General features: G+C 40.8%; 1 protein-coding gene across 5 annotated transcripts in view; it reads left to right on the top strand.

Annotated features, from left to right (window-relative positions):
- The window catches only part of ARMH3 (armadillo like helical domain containing 3), a 205,219-nt gene that overhangs the window by 39,046 nt on the left and 147,977 nt on the right, over positions 1–18,196 (top strand). For all 5 annotated transcript variants that reach the window (XM_090278464.1, XM_090278461.1, XM_090278462.1 and 2 more), the window contains 3 exons: positions 1,597–1,690; positions 5,678–5,779; positions 15,903–15,961. In XM_090278464.1, the coding sequence (XP_090134590.1) occupies positions 1,597–1,690; positions 5,678–5,779; positions 15,903–15,961 (255 nt within the window). The remainder of the gene's footprint in view (positions 1–1,596; positions 1,691–5,677; positions 5,780–15,902; positions 15,962–18,196) is intronic.

Below are 18,196 nucleotides of genomic sequence, written 5' to 3'. Positions count from 1 at the left end.
GAGTTTTAACAACAAAGAAGTCATGCTTGAAAAGCAGTGTGATGGTTTGGGGTCTGCCTAGGACATAATTTCTCATGACTGATAACATGAAGGACTTTATTTACTATTTTTACTATTCTCGTCTGAATTCTGTAACTGATTTTAGAGGAAGGTAAAAGGCTGATAAAGCTGTTGGAGAGGAGAAGAGAGTAACTTCCACTCAGTTTAATTCTCAGGAGCGGATGTGGCAGAGATGGCTAAGGAAGGTCAGGGACAGAGGAGCCATCTGGTTTGGTCCTCAGGTCTTTACCTCCCTCTTCCACACTTTCGTTTGTTGTGGAACAGGAAAGCTGTCATCTTCATAGGTCTTTTTATAGTACCTACTATCCCCTTAGCTCACCTGCATTTATTATGAACTATGTGGTCATCAGAATAGTCTGTAGATGTATTTTGGGTTGATCTGATGAAACGGTTTCTTTCCCAGGTTCAGATAGGACTGCAAATGCCTCTCCCTTTTGTTGTAGAATAATCCTGTGTGTTCGTTTAGTCTAGTTTTTTATTTCTATAGTTCTGCAGAAAAACTTAAATACTGAAAACTTAGTAGCTTAGAAAGAACTAGCCCACAGAGCTTCTTATTAGTTTAGCAAGCATCAACATTAATCAGGTAATCATGAGAACTAAATGTAGAAGTGAAACAGACCCCCAGGCTGTTCAGTAATGAGTGGCTTGATTGCCCACCGACGAAAAGCATAACTTCCAATACCAGAGTTTGGTGAAAAGGAAAGGAATTGCTTATTTAAAGGTTATACAGATTTAGATTAATCGCCGAATCTGCCATTAAGTCCCACTCCCTTTAAAACACCCACAAGCTCACAGTCTTGCCTTCCCTCTTGCCAAATCAGGCCAGTTTCAAAACAGAAAAGTCAGAGGTACCATCTCCCTCTAGGAAAATAGAAGTCTGTGGCTCCATATTTCCCAGACACAGTTCAGCTCCCCCCCCCCCGCGGCTCCCATTCATCTGTGCTTGATTGGGGAGGTTCCACCTGAGTTCTGGTGTTCTCCAGCTTTTAATCCAGAATCACGTGGCACCTCCATACACACCAGACTTCCTGGCAGGCTATGGGGTCCCTCTACATCCTTTCAAACTGTGTGGCTCCACTCCAAATGGCTGCTGCCTTTCCTTCTGCCTGGCTTTCTCCTTTCCTTTCAAAACCGCATGGCTCTCCTCCTCACATGACTGCCACCCTATTTTTAAACCCTGACTGCGGCCTCTGATGCAGTCAGTATGGAGACTGGTCCTGGCCACTCGCAGAATCTCAAGTGATCCTGTAAACTTTTTTGGTCACCATTCTGTGGTCAAAGTTCCTCTCATCTCCTTGGCACCCTGGAGTGGCCATAACCATTTGCATAACTAAGAAACTAGACATCTCTCAGGAAAATGGCTGTGCTCCACTAAGTCCCATCCCCCCAATTCTGAGGCTTCTGTCCACTCTTTTATAGAAGCAGTCCCTCAGTGAGCTTTCTGTCTCCAAGGCCAGGAACATCAGAAAGGATATTAATCAGAAGATACTCGGAACTGAATTTTCTCTTTTCTCACCCGTCTGTGTTCTTTTTCAGAGTCATCCAGAGATGGGTTTGGCGACAACTCCTGTCAGTCCTACTCCAACAACCCCAGTCACACCTCTTGGTACCACACCACCCTCCTCTGATGGTAAGCCCACGACCTCTTTTGTTTTCTTGATTAATATGGTCTTGAATCTTTCAGGGTGAGCATAGCCTGTGTTTAACAAAGAACACAGTTGTCTATTCTTTCACTTAAGAAATTGTCTGAAAAATACTGTCCTTCAGGACTCCTTAAGCGCCAAAGAGAACTTTGGAAAAGATAGTTAAGTGCTTTTCTCTGTGTAAGAAGCTACATAACTCCAGTGTGTCCTCCTCCTCGGGGAATGGTTGAATCATGAAATACTAGATCTTAAAGGGGTCTCAGAGGTCAGTGATGCTTGTCCTGCCAAACTCTCAGGGTACTTGTGAGGCTCAGATGAGATATTTTATGAACATCTCACTGTCTGACATAAGTGTAAAATAGTAATGTTATCTCATGTTAGCATTTGACAGATGAGGGAATTGAAGACAAAGAATTAAATGGTTTGCCTAAGGTTAGTGAGAGTTGCAACTAAGAACCAAGCCATGAATCAGGTCAGGGAACCATGTCTGTTTTTTTCCCTATTTGCCCAGCATAGTGCCTGGCATGGTCATTGCTTAGTAAATATTTGTTGAATAAATGAATGAGAGAGTAAACCTGGTATTTGCTCACTGTTATGTGTCTGCTAGCCACTCCCAGTTAGAAAATGATAAGTTTTGAGTGTATTATAATTGGGAATTTGGTGGGTATTTAAGACTTCTTCCCCTAAAAAGTAACAAAAAAAATTTCTCCTTTATAAATCTTATGACTATAATTTAAGAAAAAGTTAACAGAAAAGAAATTATGAATTTTGCGCAATAAACTGTGTCATCTGAGTTGGTTCTACTATAGGCTGAGTATGTTTGATGGAATACCTTAATCAAAAAAAATCTTTGTTAATTCTTGATGTTTTGCCTCAAATGTTAACCTCATTTTGGGTAAAGAAATACATACAAGAAATTTAACTTTGATCCTTTTTTTGTGCCTCCCTACTGTTTGTATGTGAAATGACCTTCTTTGATTTGTTTTCTCTCCTTTAAATTTTCACATTGAACTTTCGGCAGTAGCATTTCAAGGTAGTATAAGCAGTACTGGTACAGAAGCATGACAGGGAGGTGCCATTGATATTCAAGTCTATGGTAGCAGATTGGATCTGTTTAAAATTGAAAGCGAAATTCCAAAATATTTTAATGAGCAGGAGCAAGTAGCAAGGATTGCCTATTTGTCTGTGCTTATTCAGGTCACTGAGTAGTCCAATGGAAATACTGTTCTTTCTCTTTAAGGTTGAAGCCTGCCTGGTTACCATGGATATCCAAAGCCGTGTATATATATATATACACACATATATATCTGAGTTCCATGTGATGTTGGGCTTTGGATGCTTCAGAGAACTGCCTTTCAGACTGTTCATTGTGAACACTTCCACCCACACACTTGATTATGCAATGGCAGGATTTGTGCTTACTTACCTACAACTAGTGGGCTTTTATTTTTTTCTAGTGGGAAGATGGAGTCAGCCCACTTTCAAATGACTGTCTCCCTTGACAAAGGCAGCTGGGAAGAATTATGAAGCCAAAGATCAAGGAATAACTATCCTAGGAAGGAGATTTTATTTTGTGAGGGATTTTATTCTCTCTCTTCTATTTTGTTCTTTTTCCTTTCCTAACTCATTTCTGGTCTGTAGGAGTCCTAAATATTATAACCTTGTTTTCAGGTTTTGGTTTTTAAATATAGTGGTGCTCAGTAGGCCAGTATATTTAAAGGTATATTGCTGGAGCCATTATTAAAAAATTTTTTTTATTATTGATTTTTTAAAAGATTTTATTTACTTTTAGCCAGAGGGGAAGGGAGGGAGAAAGAGAGGAAGAGAAACATCAATCCGTTGCCTCTCACGTGCCCCCAACTGGGGACCAGGACCACAACCCAGGCATGTGCCCTGACTGGGGATCGAATTGGCAACCTTTCAGTTCACAGGCTGGTGCTCAATCCATTGATCTACTGAGCCACACCAGCAGGGCTATTATTGATTTTTAGAGGGGGGTAGGGGGAGAGAAACATGGATTTGTTGTTCCATTTACTTATGCATTCATTTGTTGATTCTTATATGTGCCCTCTCTGGGGATCGAACCCCCAACCTTGGTGTATTGAGATGATGCTCTAACCAACTGAGCTACCTGGCCAGGGCTCTGGAACCATTATTTTTAAAAACCAACAGCTTAGCTGTAACAGTTCTCAGCTCACATTTGACATTTGACAACTCAGCCTTGGCATGAGAGGGCTTTTTGGTAAACTAAAAATACATATACTTCTATATTTCTGTGTATTATATAAGACAGTTTTCCAGTTATTGCAGTGCGTGAGTGGGAAACAAAAGTCCCAGTTAGATGCCTTACTGTATTTGACAAAGGAATGATTATGGGCTTTGAGCTCCAAAATAGGCTGTTATAGTTTGAAATGACAGCATCAGGCCATTTACCTATAACGTGAATTAAGACCTTTTAGTATTTCAACATAAAAATATATTTGTCTTTTATTAATTTTGGGGGGCTGAACTGTGGGAAAACAGCCAAGGCTTGGACATGCTAATTTCTTCTCATGAGGCTTTTTGCTGTGCTCGCTGTGTATTATGGATCCATAATACGCAAATGTTTCCCATTGTTAATAAATGTTCTCTGTATATACCATCATAACTCCAGAGGGATCCATTATGGTATGAATACATATTATGAATAATATCCCAAACTTAGCTGAGTCTTCATGGGTGGAAATAACAGCAGAAAGCTAGTTTCTCTAGCTTGTCTAGGCCATTATGAGTCTCCTTTTGCTTGTATATTATGTCTTAGTGTAAAGACAGTTAACAAAGTGTCTGGGTTTAGTTTATTTTTTTCAGAGATTTTATTTGTTTTCAGAGTGAGGGGAAGTGGGGGAGAAAGAGGGAGGGAAACATATATATGAAAGAGAAAAATCAATCCGTTGCTTCTTGCACGTGCCCGGACCTGCAACGGGGATTGAACCTGCAACCTGGGCATGTGCCCAGATCAGGAATTGAACTAGTGACTTTTCACTTTGCCAGACGACATGCAACCAACTGAGCCACACTGGCCAGGGCTGTCTGGGTCTAATTTAAAGTCCTAGAAACTTGGGGAACCTACATAGGATTGTTCTGTGTGGGCCAACCCTGGTCTGGTCCCCCACTCTTCACTGGAACTGTGGCTTAGAGAGTGGGAGCAGTGGTGGGGTAGTTTCTCTTGGAAACAAACAGCAAGTAGCTAGGTGTATAAAACTCATTTCTCAGTTTGTCCCAAACAATAATGTCCTCCTATTTTCAGTCTGGTATTTCTTTTTAGGCTCCCTTTCACTGTGGGTAAGGGATTGAATACAATTTGAATGTAATTTTGCCTTAACTTTCCCCCCTTCCATCTTGGGTATTTCCAGTCTAAAGGCTTATTCTCAAATTGAGCAAGATTTCTCCTTAATTAGGAATGAATTGTCATTTTATTTTCAGCAGGAGACTTACCAAGCAAAGATAATTTATATTCAGTACAGATCTTCCCCTTAGGTATAAATCTTAGCGCCTTCAAGAAGGACCCTGAACCATTTTGGGTTACTTGGAGCTAGAAGTGGAATCAAAATATTCTTGTTAGTACTAGAAATATTGGGAGAACACTTTGTAGAGTATATAATTGTCTAACTACTGTGCTGTACACCTGAAACTAATACAAAATAATATTGAATATGAAATGTAATTGAAAAAATACCCTTTATAGGATGTTGGGAGAAAAGCACTGTTCCTGGAGACTGGCCCTCCTAGCTATGAGAGGTCATTTGGGCTTAATCTTTGAAGTAGGAAGGGCTCTAGGGGCCTAGGAAGACTAGATAAAGGTTTTATATTAAACCCTTGGTCCTCCCTGTGTTGTGTGGAAAAAGCTTAGTGATTCCTTATCTGCTGGCAAATTGGCTACGGAGATAAAAGTGTTAAATAGTATAGGCTAACTGCATTTCATCGTTCTATTGCAGTTATAAGTTCTGTGGAACTCCCATTGGATGCAGATGTACAGACCAGTAACCTACTGATAACCTTCTTAAAGTATAGCTCCATTGTCATGCAGGACACCAAAGGTAAGTCACGCTACTTTGGGGTCACAGAAGGCAGGAGTGATGGCAGGCAGCTGCTTAGCTAGAATCAAGGTGCAGCATTAACTTTGAAGCTTCCACAAGATGAACCATTGGGGCCTTCTGTGCAGGGTGATGGTCCTGATTACTGGATAACAGGGATTTCTCACTGCCAAATGGTAGTTAGGTGGTGTTGGAAAACCTGGAGCTGGGGGGGGGGGGTGTGCTCCAAAATAGGACAAGAAAAAAAAAAGCGGTCTCTACAAAAACTAGCAAGCCTTCTTAGCAGATTTTGGTAAGTAGATGCAAACTCTTTTGCGTGGGAAGTGGGGGGATTAGCATGCTTCAGGGAATTCCCTTTTGAGGATGAGAACTGAAAGCACCAGCTTGTGGTGAGAATTAGAGGACTGCTGTAGAGAGTACAGTAGGAAGAGGTGAGATGCAGAGGGACTGCTCCTTCACACTTAAAATGGAAGTGTCAGTACCTGTCTCAGAAACGCAGAGTGGAAAGTGGGAGAAAAATGGGTGATGGGCGTGTTTGAGTTTATACTGTCTGGATTCCTGTTATTCTGTTTATGATTTTTCTGTGGGCTTTTAATTGGTGGTAGGGTGGTAGAATCTTTGGGCTGAGAGTGACAAGGGATTGGGAGGAAACCCAGAAAATTCTGTTGAGTATATATCACACTTTTGTCTTTTTTTAACTCAGTGTTTTTTATACTAGATATATGTATTCATAATTTTTATTTCTAGTATTTGTTATTGTGACTAAATATGCATATAACATAAAATTTACCATTTTGTTCATTTTAAGACTACAATTTAGTGGCATTAAGTACATAGAAATTGTTGTGCAGCCATCACCACCATCTCCTGAATTCTTTTCAACTTGTGAAACTGGAATTCTGTACCCATTAAACACTTAACTCCCCATTCTCCACGTTCTCTCCTTTCCCCAGCCCCTGGCAACCACCGTTCTATTTTTTGTCTTTATGAATTTGACTACCCTAGGTACCCTCATATAAGTGTAATAAATGTATTCCAGTTTTAAGATGCTCTGGAAGTAAACCTTTTAGGTAGCATTTTTCCTCCAATTTTTTAAAGTGAAAAATTCCAATATACAGAGGTGTCGAAAGGATCATACAGTGATTCCTCATCTACCCATTAACAATTGGCCATATTTGGTTTGTCTCTAAATTTCTTTGTGTGTTATTATTTTGGCTGAATCATTTTAAAGTAAGATACAGATATCATTCTACTTTACACCTTGAGTACATTGGCATGTATCTCAGTTAAAGACATTTCCCAAGATACTCATTATTATAGTTAAGAAAATCAGCAATTCTCTAATATCATGTAACATTCAGTCCGTATTTAGTTTTTTCCCAGTTATCCCCAAAATGTTTTTCATAAGTGATATATTTTTAACCACATACAACATTTTAATAGCATTTTATTTAGTACCTACTTGTCATTTTTATTTTATTTTTTAAGTATGTTTTATTGATTATCCTATTACAGTTGTCCCAATTTTTACCACATTGCCCGCTTCCACCCGGTACCCACTTCCCTCCAGCAATCCTACCCCTTAGTTCATGTCCATGAGTGGTGCATGTAAGTTCTTTGGCTCCTCTCTTTCCTATACTATTATTAACTTCCCCCTGTCTATTTTGTTCCTACCAATTATGCTTCTTAGTCCTTGCACCATTTCCCCCATTCTCCCCCTTCCCCCTCCCAGCTGATAACCCTCCAAATGATCCACATACCTATGATTCTGTTCTGTTCTGGTTGTTTGCTTAGATTGTTTTTGTTTTTATTTTATAGATAGTTGTGAGTTTGTTGTAATTTTAATGTTTATAGTTTTGATCTTTTTCTTAAATAAGTCCATTTAACATTTCATGTAATAATGGCTTGGTGATGATGAATTCCTTTAGCTTTACCTTGTGTGGGAAACACTTTATCTGCCCTTCCATTCTTAATGATAGCTCTGTTGGATTAATCTAGGTTATAGGTCCTAGCTTTTCATCACTTGGAATACTTTTTACCAGTCCCTTCTAACCTGTAAACTTATCTTTTGAGAAGTCAGCTGACAGTCTTATGGGGACTCCTTTGTAGGTCTCTGCTTTTCTCTTGCTGCTTTTAAGTTTCTCTCTTTATCTTTAACTTTTGGCATTTTAATTATGATGTGTCTTGGTGTGGTCTTCTTTGGGTCCAACTTGTTTGGGACTCTGTGCTTCTGGATTTGTGTGTCTATTTCCTTCGCCAAATTAGGGAAGTTTTTTTAAATTATTTTTTCAAATAAGTTTTCAATTTCTTGCTGTTCCTCTTCTCCTTCTGGCACCCCTATGATTTGGATGTTGGTACGTTTCGAACAGTCTCAGAGGCTCCTTATTTTATTCTCGTTTTTGAATTCTTTTTTCTTCTTGCTGTTCTGATTGAATACTTTTTTCTTCCTTATGATCCAAATTGTTGATTTGTATCTTGGCTTTGTCCCCTCCACTGTTGGTTCCCTGTCGATTTTTCTTTATTTCATTTAATGCAGCCTTCATTTCTACCTGGGTCTTTTTTATGTTGTTGCAGTACCCAGTGAGGTGAGTATTTTGATCACCAGTGTTTTGAACTCTGCATCTGATAGGTTGGCTATATCCATTTTGTTTAGTTCTTTTTCTGGTGTTTTGTTTTGTTCTTTCATTTGAGATATATTCTTTTGTCTCCTTAACTTGGCATCTTCCCTGAGTTTGTTTCTGTGTATTAGGTAGAGTTGCTTTTACTCCCTTAGTAGCATGGCCTGTATAGCAAAAAAACCCTGTAAATTTTGTGGAGTGGAGCCTTAGCTAATTGCTAGGGTGGGGTCACCCACTTCACCACTTTGTGGCTTTGTTTATGGTGGGGGGCTCGGAGAGGGGACAGTGCTGCTGCCTGTCTTCTGGCGATTTACCCAGCACTTGCTTCGTTTCCAGTAATTTCACCCACTTCCTGTATGCGATTGGTGCCCTTCCAGTTGCTGCCCTGGAGTTTGCGTATGTTCTAAAACCACGCTGGCTCTTTAGGAAGTGAAAATTTGGCAGTTTCTTCTGCTGCTTCAATGCCTACTGGTTTTTACATTCAGAGGTAATGGGGGTTTATCTTGCTGGTTCTGGAACCCTTTGCAGTTTGTCCTGGGACTGGGATGGCTTGCTCCCAGGTTATCCCTTCTAGCTTATCCTCCACACATGATTATGGCTTCTTTAAATCCTTGGTTGTTGGGAGGGGATCTGATAAGATGGCAGAGTAGGCAGACATGGCTTGCCTCTTGGCACAACCACATCAAAATTACAACATAGAACAACCATCAGACACAACCATCAGAAATCGAGTTGAATGGAAATTTGACAGCTACAGAATTAAAGAAACTACATCCATTGAGATGGATAGGAGGGGCACAGACACAGAACAGGCTAGTCTCTCACCCATGTGTGGTGGATAAAAACTCCGGAGGGATATCTCAGGGGCGAGGAGTCCCCGCCCCACACCAGGCCCCCCTAGCCCAGGGTTCCAGTGCCTGGAAGATAAGTCCCCACAACTTCTGGCTGCAAAAACTAGCAGGGAATGAGTCGGTGGAAGAAATTGGAGCCACAGGCAGTTCTTCTTAAAGGACTCACGCAGGGACTCACCTACTCAACTCACTCCCTCTGAGCTCCAGCACTGGGGTAGCAGCTTGAAAGGCACCAATGGCATAGAGGGAGAAACTGAAGTGTCTGGCATCAGGGTGAGCAGAGGCCATTGTCTCTTTTCTAAACCCTCCCCACAGGGCATGTGAACTGGTGCCATATCTGAGACCCCATCAACCAGGCTAACACTGTTTAACCCACTTTGGAGATCCCCAGAGACTCCGCCCCAACCAACTTACTGGCCCACCCAAGCTGCTTGTGCATATGAATAGCTGGTCTTGTCTCAGGCTTCACAACATTCTAAATCCTGTCAAGCTGGCCTCAGTGAGCTCCAGGCCAGGCCTAGTAGCAAAGCAGTCAGCTTAGATTCACAGGTTGGCTTCTTGTGGGAATCTCCAAGCCCAGCACAAGTAGCAACCACCTCAGGTTGCTTTATAGCTCAGGCTGGGTGCCCCGGGCAAAACACAAGTGGGGGCTGGGTGAAATGCTCACAATAAAAACCAGGACACAGGACTTGAGCAGCAAAGTGAGACGTTTATTCACGAGTCTGCAGAGTCGGGAGCACCACCAGCCAGGAGAATGTGCACGCCAAGTAGACAAAAGAAAACTGGTTTTATAGTAATGCGATTAGCTCCCCTTCTTAATGTGATAGCTCACCCTCCCCTCTCCTCCCCCGTTTCTCCATTACTGGTTAATCTGGGTTCACAATCTAATGCGATTAACTACTTAACTCAGGGTGTGATTAAGTAAGGGTAATGTAGTTGTAGGTCTATCTCTAATTTATTTGCAAAGTTTTCTAGCTACATCGTCCCATTTCTGTGTTTGGTGACAATAGTCTTCCTCCTTTTTATCCCAGAGATATGTGTGAGGAGCTGCGGAATATCATTTCCTTGCCCCTTTTCCATGATTCATCTGTTAAGTCTCTCGCTGGTTTGAGAGCCACTGGCTTCTTTATCCCTAACAGGGCTGACCTTGCCCTGCACCACTGGGGGAACCCTAGGGCCAGCACACCCAGTGGACAACTACGGACCACATCAGAGCACCACCACCCTGCTCCTGCACAGCTGATTCTCCACAAAAGGCATAGGTTGGTGGTCAGTGCTCCCAGCCTGTCCTTATAGCTGACTGGCCTGGGTAAATCTCTCCCATTGATCTGCCAACAGCAACCAAGGCTCAACTACAAAAGGAAGGTATACTCAGCCTACATTAAGGGCGCACCTTGAGTACCAAGCTTGGGTGATAGGGGAGGCTGTGCCACTGGACCCTACAGAACACCTACCACATTAGACCATACTACCAAGACATGGAGTCAAAGCAGCTGTGCCCAATACATAGAAATAAACACAGGAAGGCTGCCAAGTTGAGGAGGCAAAGAAATATGGCCCAAATGAAAGAACAGAATAGAACTCCAGGAAAAGAACTACATGAAACTGAGATAGCCAACATATCAGATTCAGAGTTCAAAACACTGGTGATCAGGATGTTCAGAGAAATGATTTATGGCCACAAATTAAAGGAAGAAGTGAAGGTTATTCAAAGTGAAATAATGAAAAATATGCAGGGAACCAACAGTGATGGGAAGGAAGCCGGATTCAATTCAATGGTTTAGAACAAAAGGAAGAAATAAATATTCACCTGGAACAGAAAGAAGAAATAAGAATTGAAAAAAATGAGAAGATTAGTAACCTTTGGGATAACTTTAAATGTACCAACTTCCAAATCATAGGGGTGCCAGAAGAAGAGGAAGAACAAGAAATTGAAAACTTATTTGAAAAAATAATAAAAGAAAACTTACGTAATTTGCAAAGGAAATAGACATACAAGCCCAGGAAGCACAGAGAGTCTCAAACAAGTTAGAACCAAAGAGAGCCACACCAAGACACATCATAATTAAATTGCCAAAGGTTAAAGATAAAGAGAGAATCTTAAAAGCAGCAAGAGCATAGCACAGTTACCTACAAAGGAGTTCGCATAAAACTGTGAGCTGATTTCTCAAAAGAAACTTTGTAGGCAAGAAGGGACTGGCAAGAAGTATTCAAAGTGATGAAAAGCAAGGACTTACAACCAAGATTACTCTATCCAGCAAAGCTATCATTTAGAATGGAAGGGCAGATAAAGTGCTTCCCAGACAAGGTAAAGCTACAGGAATTCATTATCAGCAAGCCATTATTACATGAAATGTTAAAGGGCCTTATTTATGAAAAAGAAGGTCAAAACTGTGAACATTAAAATGACAACAAATTGCCTTGTGTGGTGTGGTCCAGTGGATTGAGTGCTGGCCTGCAAATGGAAAGGTAGATGGTTTGACTCCCAGTCCTGCACATGCCTGAGTTGCAGGCTGAGTCCCCAGTTGGGGGCGTAAGAGAGGTGACCAATCGGTGTTTCTCCTGCACACCGATGTTTCTTTTCTTTCTCCCTCCTTTCCCCTCTCTCTAAAAATAGACAAACAAAATCTTAAAAGAAATGACATAAACTCAAAACTATCAACAACTGAATCTGAAAAATAAAAACAAAAACAGTAAGCAAGCAACCAGAACAGGAACAGAATCCTAGGTATGGGGATCATTTGGAGGGTTATCAGCTGGGTGGGGGAAGGGGGAGAATGGGGGAAATGGTGCAGGGATCAAGAAGCATAATTAGTAGGAACAAAATAGACAGGTGGATGTTAAGAATAATATAGGAAAGGGTGAAGCCAAAGAACTTACATGCATGACCCATGGACATGAAGTAAGGCAGTGGCAATTGCTGGAAGGAAGGGGGGTACCAGGTAGAAGGGATCAAAAGGAAAAATCTTGGGACAACTCTAACAGCATAATCAGTAAAATATATTTTAAAGAAAAGAAAAAAATAATATCTTGGTTATCAGACTTCCATACAGCTTGATTTTCTGACGATTCTGGTTTTTATTTGTGTTTGAGATCTGGTTTTAATTCTTTCTTTGGTTGCTCGAGGAGGTGAAGGGTGTCTACCTACCTCTCCATCTTGACTGTAAGCCCCAGTACCTACTAATTAATCCAGTGGATTTCTCCCTTTTAAGAGGATTTTCCCCCCTAATTAAAAAAGTAATGGGAATAGTATTTGTTAAAAATTAAAATATTCTAGCAATGGTTAGCTAACAAAGTGAAATTCCTTTGGAATTAAGCTCTTTAGAGTTAATCATTCTTAACAATTTGGTGTACATTCTTCCTTTATAAGCCTTTCTTTTAAGAATCTTTACATCCTATTTTAAGCCAACTTTTCTCTCTGCTCAGTAGTTGAAGTTTGGATTCTTAAATTATGGTCCATTGATAAGCTTCAGATTCCTAGATAACAAAAAAGCCAGTGTAGAAGCAAAATTTCTAAAATAGTATTAGTTTTGTCACTTCACCTTCATGAGAAGAGACTAATGCCTTGTGAGGTAGTTTAAGATTCATTTAGATGTAAAATGTACTTTAGAAGGCTCTGATTTGCCAAGTGGGCTCGGCAGGTTTCTGGTATGAGGGTTTTCAGGAATTCCAGAATGGAGCTGAGCGGCTGTGTAAGAGAGTAAGACCAGGACATGGAGGCTATAGGAGTAAGAAGGGAACATTGGTAGACAGAGATAGATAACTAAAAGATAAATATGGGAAATAAATTGCCAGAGTTAAAAGGAGCCTGCCTGGGTGTTCAGAATCTAAATCCTTGCTGTACTCAAACATACCGTATTAGCTCTTGGAGATTTCTGTCTTACAAACTTAGAATTTTTCTCCTGTTATGCCTGTGAGTGCACTCTTTCAAGAGAGACAGTTATATACAAGGATGAGATACATGCTAGTAGTCCATGTCACAAACTCCTAACATAGAGCAGTCCATTAGGAGCTGCAGAGATGGAGAACCTCTGAGACTTAGCAAATGAGATCAGGCAGCTAAGGATAACAAGACTCTTGTGTATCAGTGTTTCCTGAGGTCATTGCTTCTCCTTTATGGGAAGGGGTAACCTCTTCCTTTCTCTCAACATATTGCAGCAAAGAGAAACTGTAGATGTGACCCTGAAAATGATCTTTTAGCTTTGCTTGATATAACATAGTGAGCTGAGGCCTTGGGAACTCGTTTTTAGCTTTAACCATTATATAAACCTCTTTGTCTTGGTCACTTTGCCATTCACGAAATGGAAGGCAAAAAATTGAGGGCAGATTAATTGCAGTATGGGTTGCCTCAGGCTCTCTCTAAACATAGGCTGGATTAGGTCTTTGCCAATAGGCAATATGGCAAAGGGCTGGGTTAGGTATGATGAAGCATTAATTTCAGAAATGGCTCCTGTGTGACTTCATTGGACTGGCTTTCTTCCTGTATGTTATGCTCATGACATTCTGCATGCCCTGGCTAGAGATCTTGTTTTGGGGAGCATGGAAGCGTTTTTTTTTTTTTTTTGCTCTGCTCTCCCTGTCTCCCCCGACCCCTGGATATTATCTCTTTTTTCTTTGTTTGTCATTTGATACCTATAAAGTATACTTTAAAAATATATGCTTTTAATATATATATGAATATTGTTATAAAGTTTATAAGCATAGTAAATAGCGTAAGTTATAATGTCTACTAATGAAATGAACATATGCTAACCTACTGTCAGCTTAAGCAATTATTAATGCTGTTGAAGGTACCTGTGTGCCCCCTTTTACAGTCACTCCTTTCCCCTCAGTTCTCCATAATTTAACATTTATATCTCCCTTGATTTGGCTCTACTTTCAAAGTCTTTATTTTTTCCTGAGGTTCTTTTGACTTAGTGTTGTCAGCTTAAAGGAGAATCTGCTTAACCTTGAAAATAGACATTAGGCAAAAATATTTAAAAATGCACGTTTATCTATATATAGACTTCAAGTTGATTCATCAAAGCCTTTACAGAGATGACATCTGGGTAGTATGATTAAACTTAGTTTTTATTGTCCTTTTCTGAATTAAAAAATGTTTATAATGAAATATGTCTTATTTTTGCATTCAGAAACTTTTTTTTAAAACGTACTGAAGTGTCTTTAAAAAAAATACTTTATTTTTTTGTTTATTTTTTATTTTTTAGAGAGAGGGGAAAGGATAAAGAGAGGGAGAGAAACAGAGAGAAACATCACTGTGTGGTTGCCTCTCACTTGCGCCCCCAACTGGGGACCTGACGTGCAACCTAGTAATGTGCCCTTACTGGGACTTGAACCAGCAACACTTAGCTTGCAGGCTGACAATCCACTGAGCCACAGCAGCCAGGGCCTTTTTTATTTTAAAGTGTAGAAGTAGCTGCAGTCTTTCCCAAGGGAGTTGCTTATCAGGTTTTGGGAGAAGGGAGGATAATGCCAGAGAAACTCTGTGGCCAGAGGTAGAGGTAGAAGAAAAGGGTCTCATGATCTGCATGGGCAGAGGCACTTCTCTGACTGCCTAGGGGCTCTGATGTAAGCAATGGGGAGTGTCAACTAGGGATTGTCATCATCACTCTTTTTGCACTGCTTATCTCTGAGGAGAGGTCAATGTATTTCTGGACTATAACCCCCTTTATACTAATTGTCAGGTTTTAGTTGATAGATTCCATCTCTGAGGAAGTAGCAGGTTATGTTAGGGTGAGTACTCTTTGCTCACTTCTGTAGTACTGCAATCTGTTAATAGGTCTACTCTCCGAATGAACTTCAACCTGGATCCTGTCAGAGCTAATGTGAAACATCATAAGCCATTTGTCTATTTTGGATGAGCTGGTATGACCCGGTTCTTACCTCCATTTCACCCCTTCACTCACAAAGATCCTGGAAAGTAAATAAGCTTTGATGGTTCTGATAATTGGAGAAGATGGAGTAGCTCTTTCTTGGTCATGAGTGTGGGCGTAGAGCCATACTATTGAGGTTGTTCTCTTCTTTTTTAATAACTAGAATGTGAGTTTTGGGAGACCAGGATCCTTTGTTTTTGTTCAGTGCAGTGCCTGCTTCATAGTAGGTACTAAGCAGGTATTATAGAGTAAATGACTTTGGCAGGAAGAAAAATGATCAGAGTTCATAGCTTTCATGTTTGTAAATAATGTGCGTAGTGTAAGGAGAAGCATTAGCTAGCCCCTGCTCCCCAGTTAGTTTCTTTCTGATTCCACTGCCAATTTGCTATGGATAGTTAGGTGGGTATAGATGGTGGTGCTTACAGCTGGTGGATGGGGAGGGTTTGGAAAGGGAATGCACCAGACTATTAAGAAGCAAAGGGCTCATATGGAAGCAAGGGCATGGCCCTAATTTGGGCCATGACAGTAGAACCATTACTGTAATTAGATGGCTCTCAGGAAGGTGGTGAGCTGTCATTCAGAATATTTAAGAAAAAAACCTCACGGCGGAATTGTTTTGCCTAGAAAAACAGCAAGAATTACTCTAGTAGAATCGTGATTTTCATTCATGAATTATGTGGGGAAAGAAAGTGTGAATGTTCTTTTTGATGATACACATCTTTATTCTCTAGTAGAAACATGGTGTGGATGATTTATAGAGAAGGTTTTTATTTTCATTTTACAGATGAGCACCGGCTTCACAGTGGCAAACTCTGTCTGATTATTCTCACATGTATTGCAGAGGTATGTTTCACCAGTCTTCTGGTATTAGCTAATTTCTTACAAAGTAATGAGGCGGAGGTGCCTCACACACCATAGGCTCGGTTGGAAGTTGCTCTGTCCAGCAGAGGCTTTGTGACCACGGTGGAATAAACTCTTATCTAGGACTCTTTATTATGTCTGATGAAATAACTTATACCCAGGACATTTCATTATGTCTGGGGGAAGGAAGGTGACTGCCTCTCTAGTGGAGAACAGCAGCTAGACCTTCATCCCTCATGCTTTTTTATTGAGAAGGATACCATGGGAGATATAAGATCAACATTCATAAATCCTCAATAGCTTTCAGGTACCTAGGTTACAATCAACAATAACTGATTACAAATTTCAATACAGCATGGACAACGAATAGTCTATGCCAGGGTCTATTAAACATTTTGACCCCACATTGGCACTAGGTACAAGGTTTCAAATACTTCCTGTTAAAGATTATTTATACTTAATTATAAAATAAAGGTAAGCAAAGCAAGTTCTAAAGCACATTAATATTCTTTAAATCCAATCTCCACGGAAACCCTCTGAATGGTTTTTGGGCATGTCTCCCACATGGCCATTGTTGAGGCTTAAAGACCAGCATGGCCAGAGTGCTGGCGGCAGGTCATGCTCAGGCCGGGGCTACAATTCCCTAAACCACAAGGAGCGGTTCCCCACAAAGTGCTATATTTTTCTGCCCATCTTACCCATTTCCTGACATTTAGGTTCCTAAAGCTTGGGAGAGAAAATGTGCCCTCTCTCCTCCTGCTAGAATATAAGCTCTGATAGCAGGTATTTTGTCTCCTTCACCAGTCTACTCTCAGTGTCTGGTATATAGTAGAGGTTCAATTAGTATTTACTGTATGGATTAATAATGAATTATGATATGATAGCTGCTGTAATTGAGAACTAGAAGATTTTAGCTCTTAATAGTTTAAAACAGAAGATTTAACCCACTTCAGAAAAAATAATTCTGCCCCTTTAAAACTGCTCATGTAGGATCTTTTCCATTTCACAAAATGAATAAAGGAGCTCAGGTTTCCTGTGGGGGGATGTGGAGAGAACAGTCAAAGAAAGGCGATTGGAAAGTTAGTGGAGTTGGGCTGAGTGCAATTTGGTGGACAAAAACCCGAGGAGTTATACAGGTGCTCTGGCTTTGTAAGGTGGTACTCTTGCTTGTATTAATTAGGCCTGAACTCACCCAGGATCTTGGTGGCAACACAGGTATGGCAGAACTTCAGTCACCTTAGACCTAAAATAGTAGTTTCAACCTTCCCCTTCATTAAAACAGGAAAGACGGTCCACGTGGAGTAGAGATCTCTCTCAGTCTTTGCCTTTCTGTGTTCTCTGTGAAAAGATGACCTGATTCTCACCAGGCGTGGATAGCTGGTTATAGTAGAGCTACTGATTAGAAGTGGGCCTGGTGTCATTGCTTCCAAAAATCTTTCCAAGAAAATAGTTAAAGGAGTTGTTTTTCACAAATTGTAATGGTTCTAAGTAATTGGAGTCTGTAGGCATATCAGATCTTCAGCTAAAGTGCTGGGAAAGAGCTAAGGGATATTTATGACCGATCCACGGTGAGAGGTTTTTGATTTCCCATCAGTCTTCAAGGAAGCCAGAGATAGATGGGGTCTTGCCTACTGCCATGTTGCCGGTGTAGCTTTTTCTCCTGCTATGCCAAACCCATTCCTGGTGGACTGCAGACCTTTCTTCTCAATTATAGATCCTGAAGTGGAGCCTGCACTTGTATTCTGCAGCCCCTACGAAAACCTTCAAGCTGTTACAAACAGAGCGGGCTCCTTGGGCAGATGGGAAGGAAGGAAGAGAATAGGAAAACAGGTTCCTCTCAGCATTTTCCTCAAGTCCTTGTGCCTACAGTTTTTAAAAAAAATCCTCCCTTAAGGATATGTTTATTGATTTTGGAGAGAGGGGAAAAGGAGAGAGGGGGAGAGGGGAGGAGAAAGAAATATCTTATTTGAGAGAGAAACATTGATTGGTTGTCTCCTGCATGTGCCCTGACTGGGGATCAATCCCACAACCTAGGTATGTTCCCTGCCTGCAGTCTTTTGGTATATGGGATGGTGCTCCAACCAACTGAGTCACCTGGCCAGGGCCCTGTGCCCTGATATTTATTGTTTGAAATTTGCTTAGGTATATTTGACCAGTTAGGGACACTGAGAATTACTCAAAGTAAAATCTCATGGCTTAGAAGGGAGGACCCAAAAA

The sequence above is a fragment of the Furipterus horrens genome, unplaced genomic scaffold (assembly GCF_987537825.1).
Source record: "Furipterus horrens unplaced genomic scaffold, mFurHor1.1.pri manual_scaffold_5, whole genome shotgun sequence".
Classification (NCBI taxonomy): Eukaryota; Metazoa; Chordata; class Mammalia; order Chiroptera; family Furipteridae; genus Furipterus; species Furipterus horrens.
This window is presented reverse-complemented; position numbering and strand designations above follow the sequence as displayed.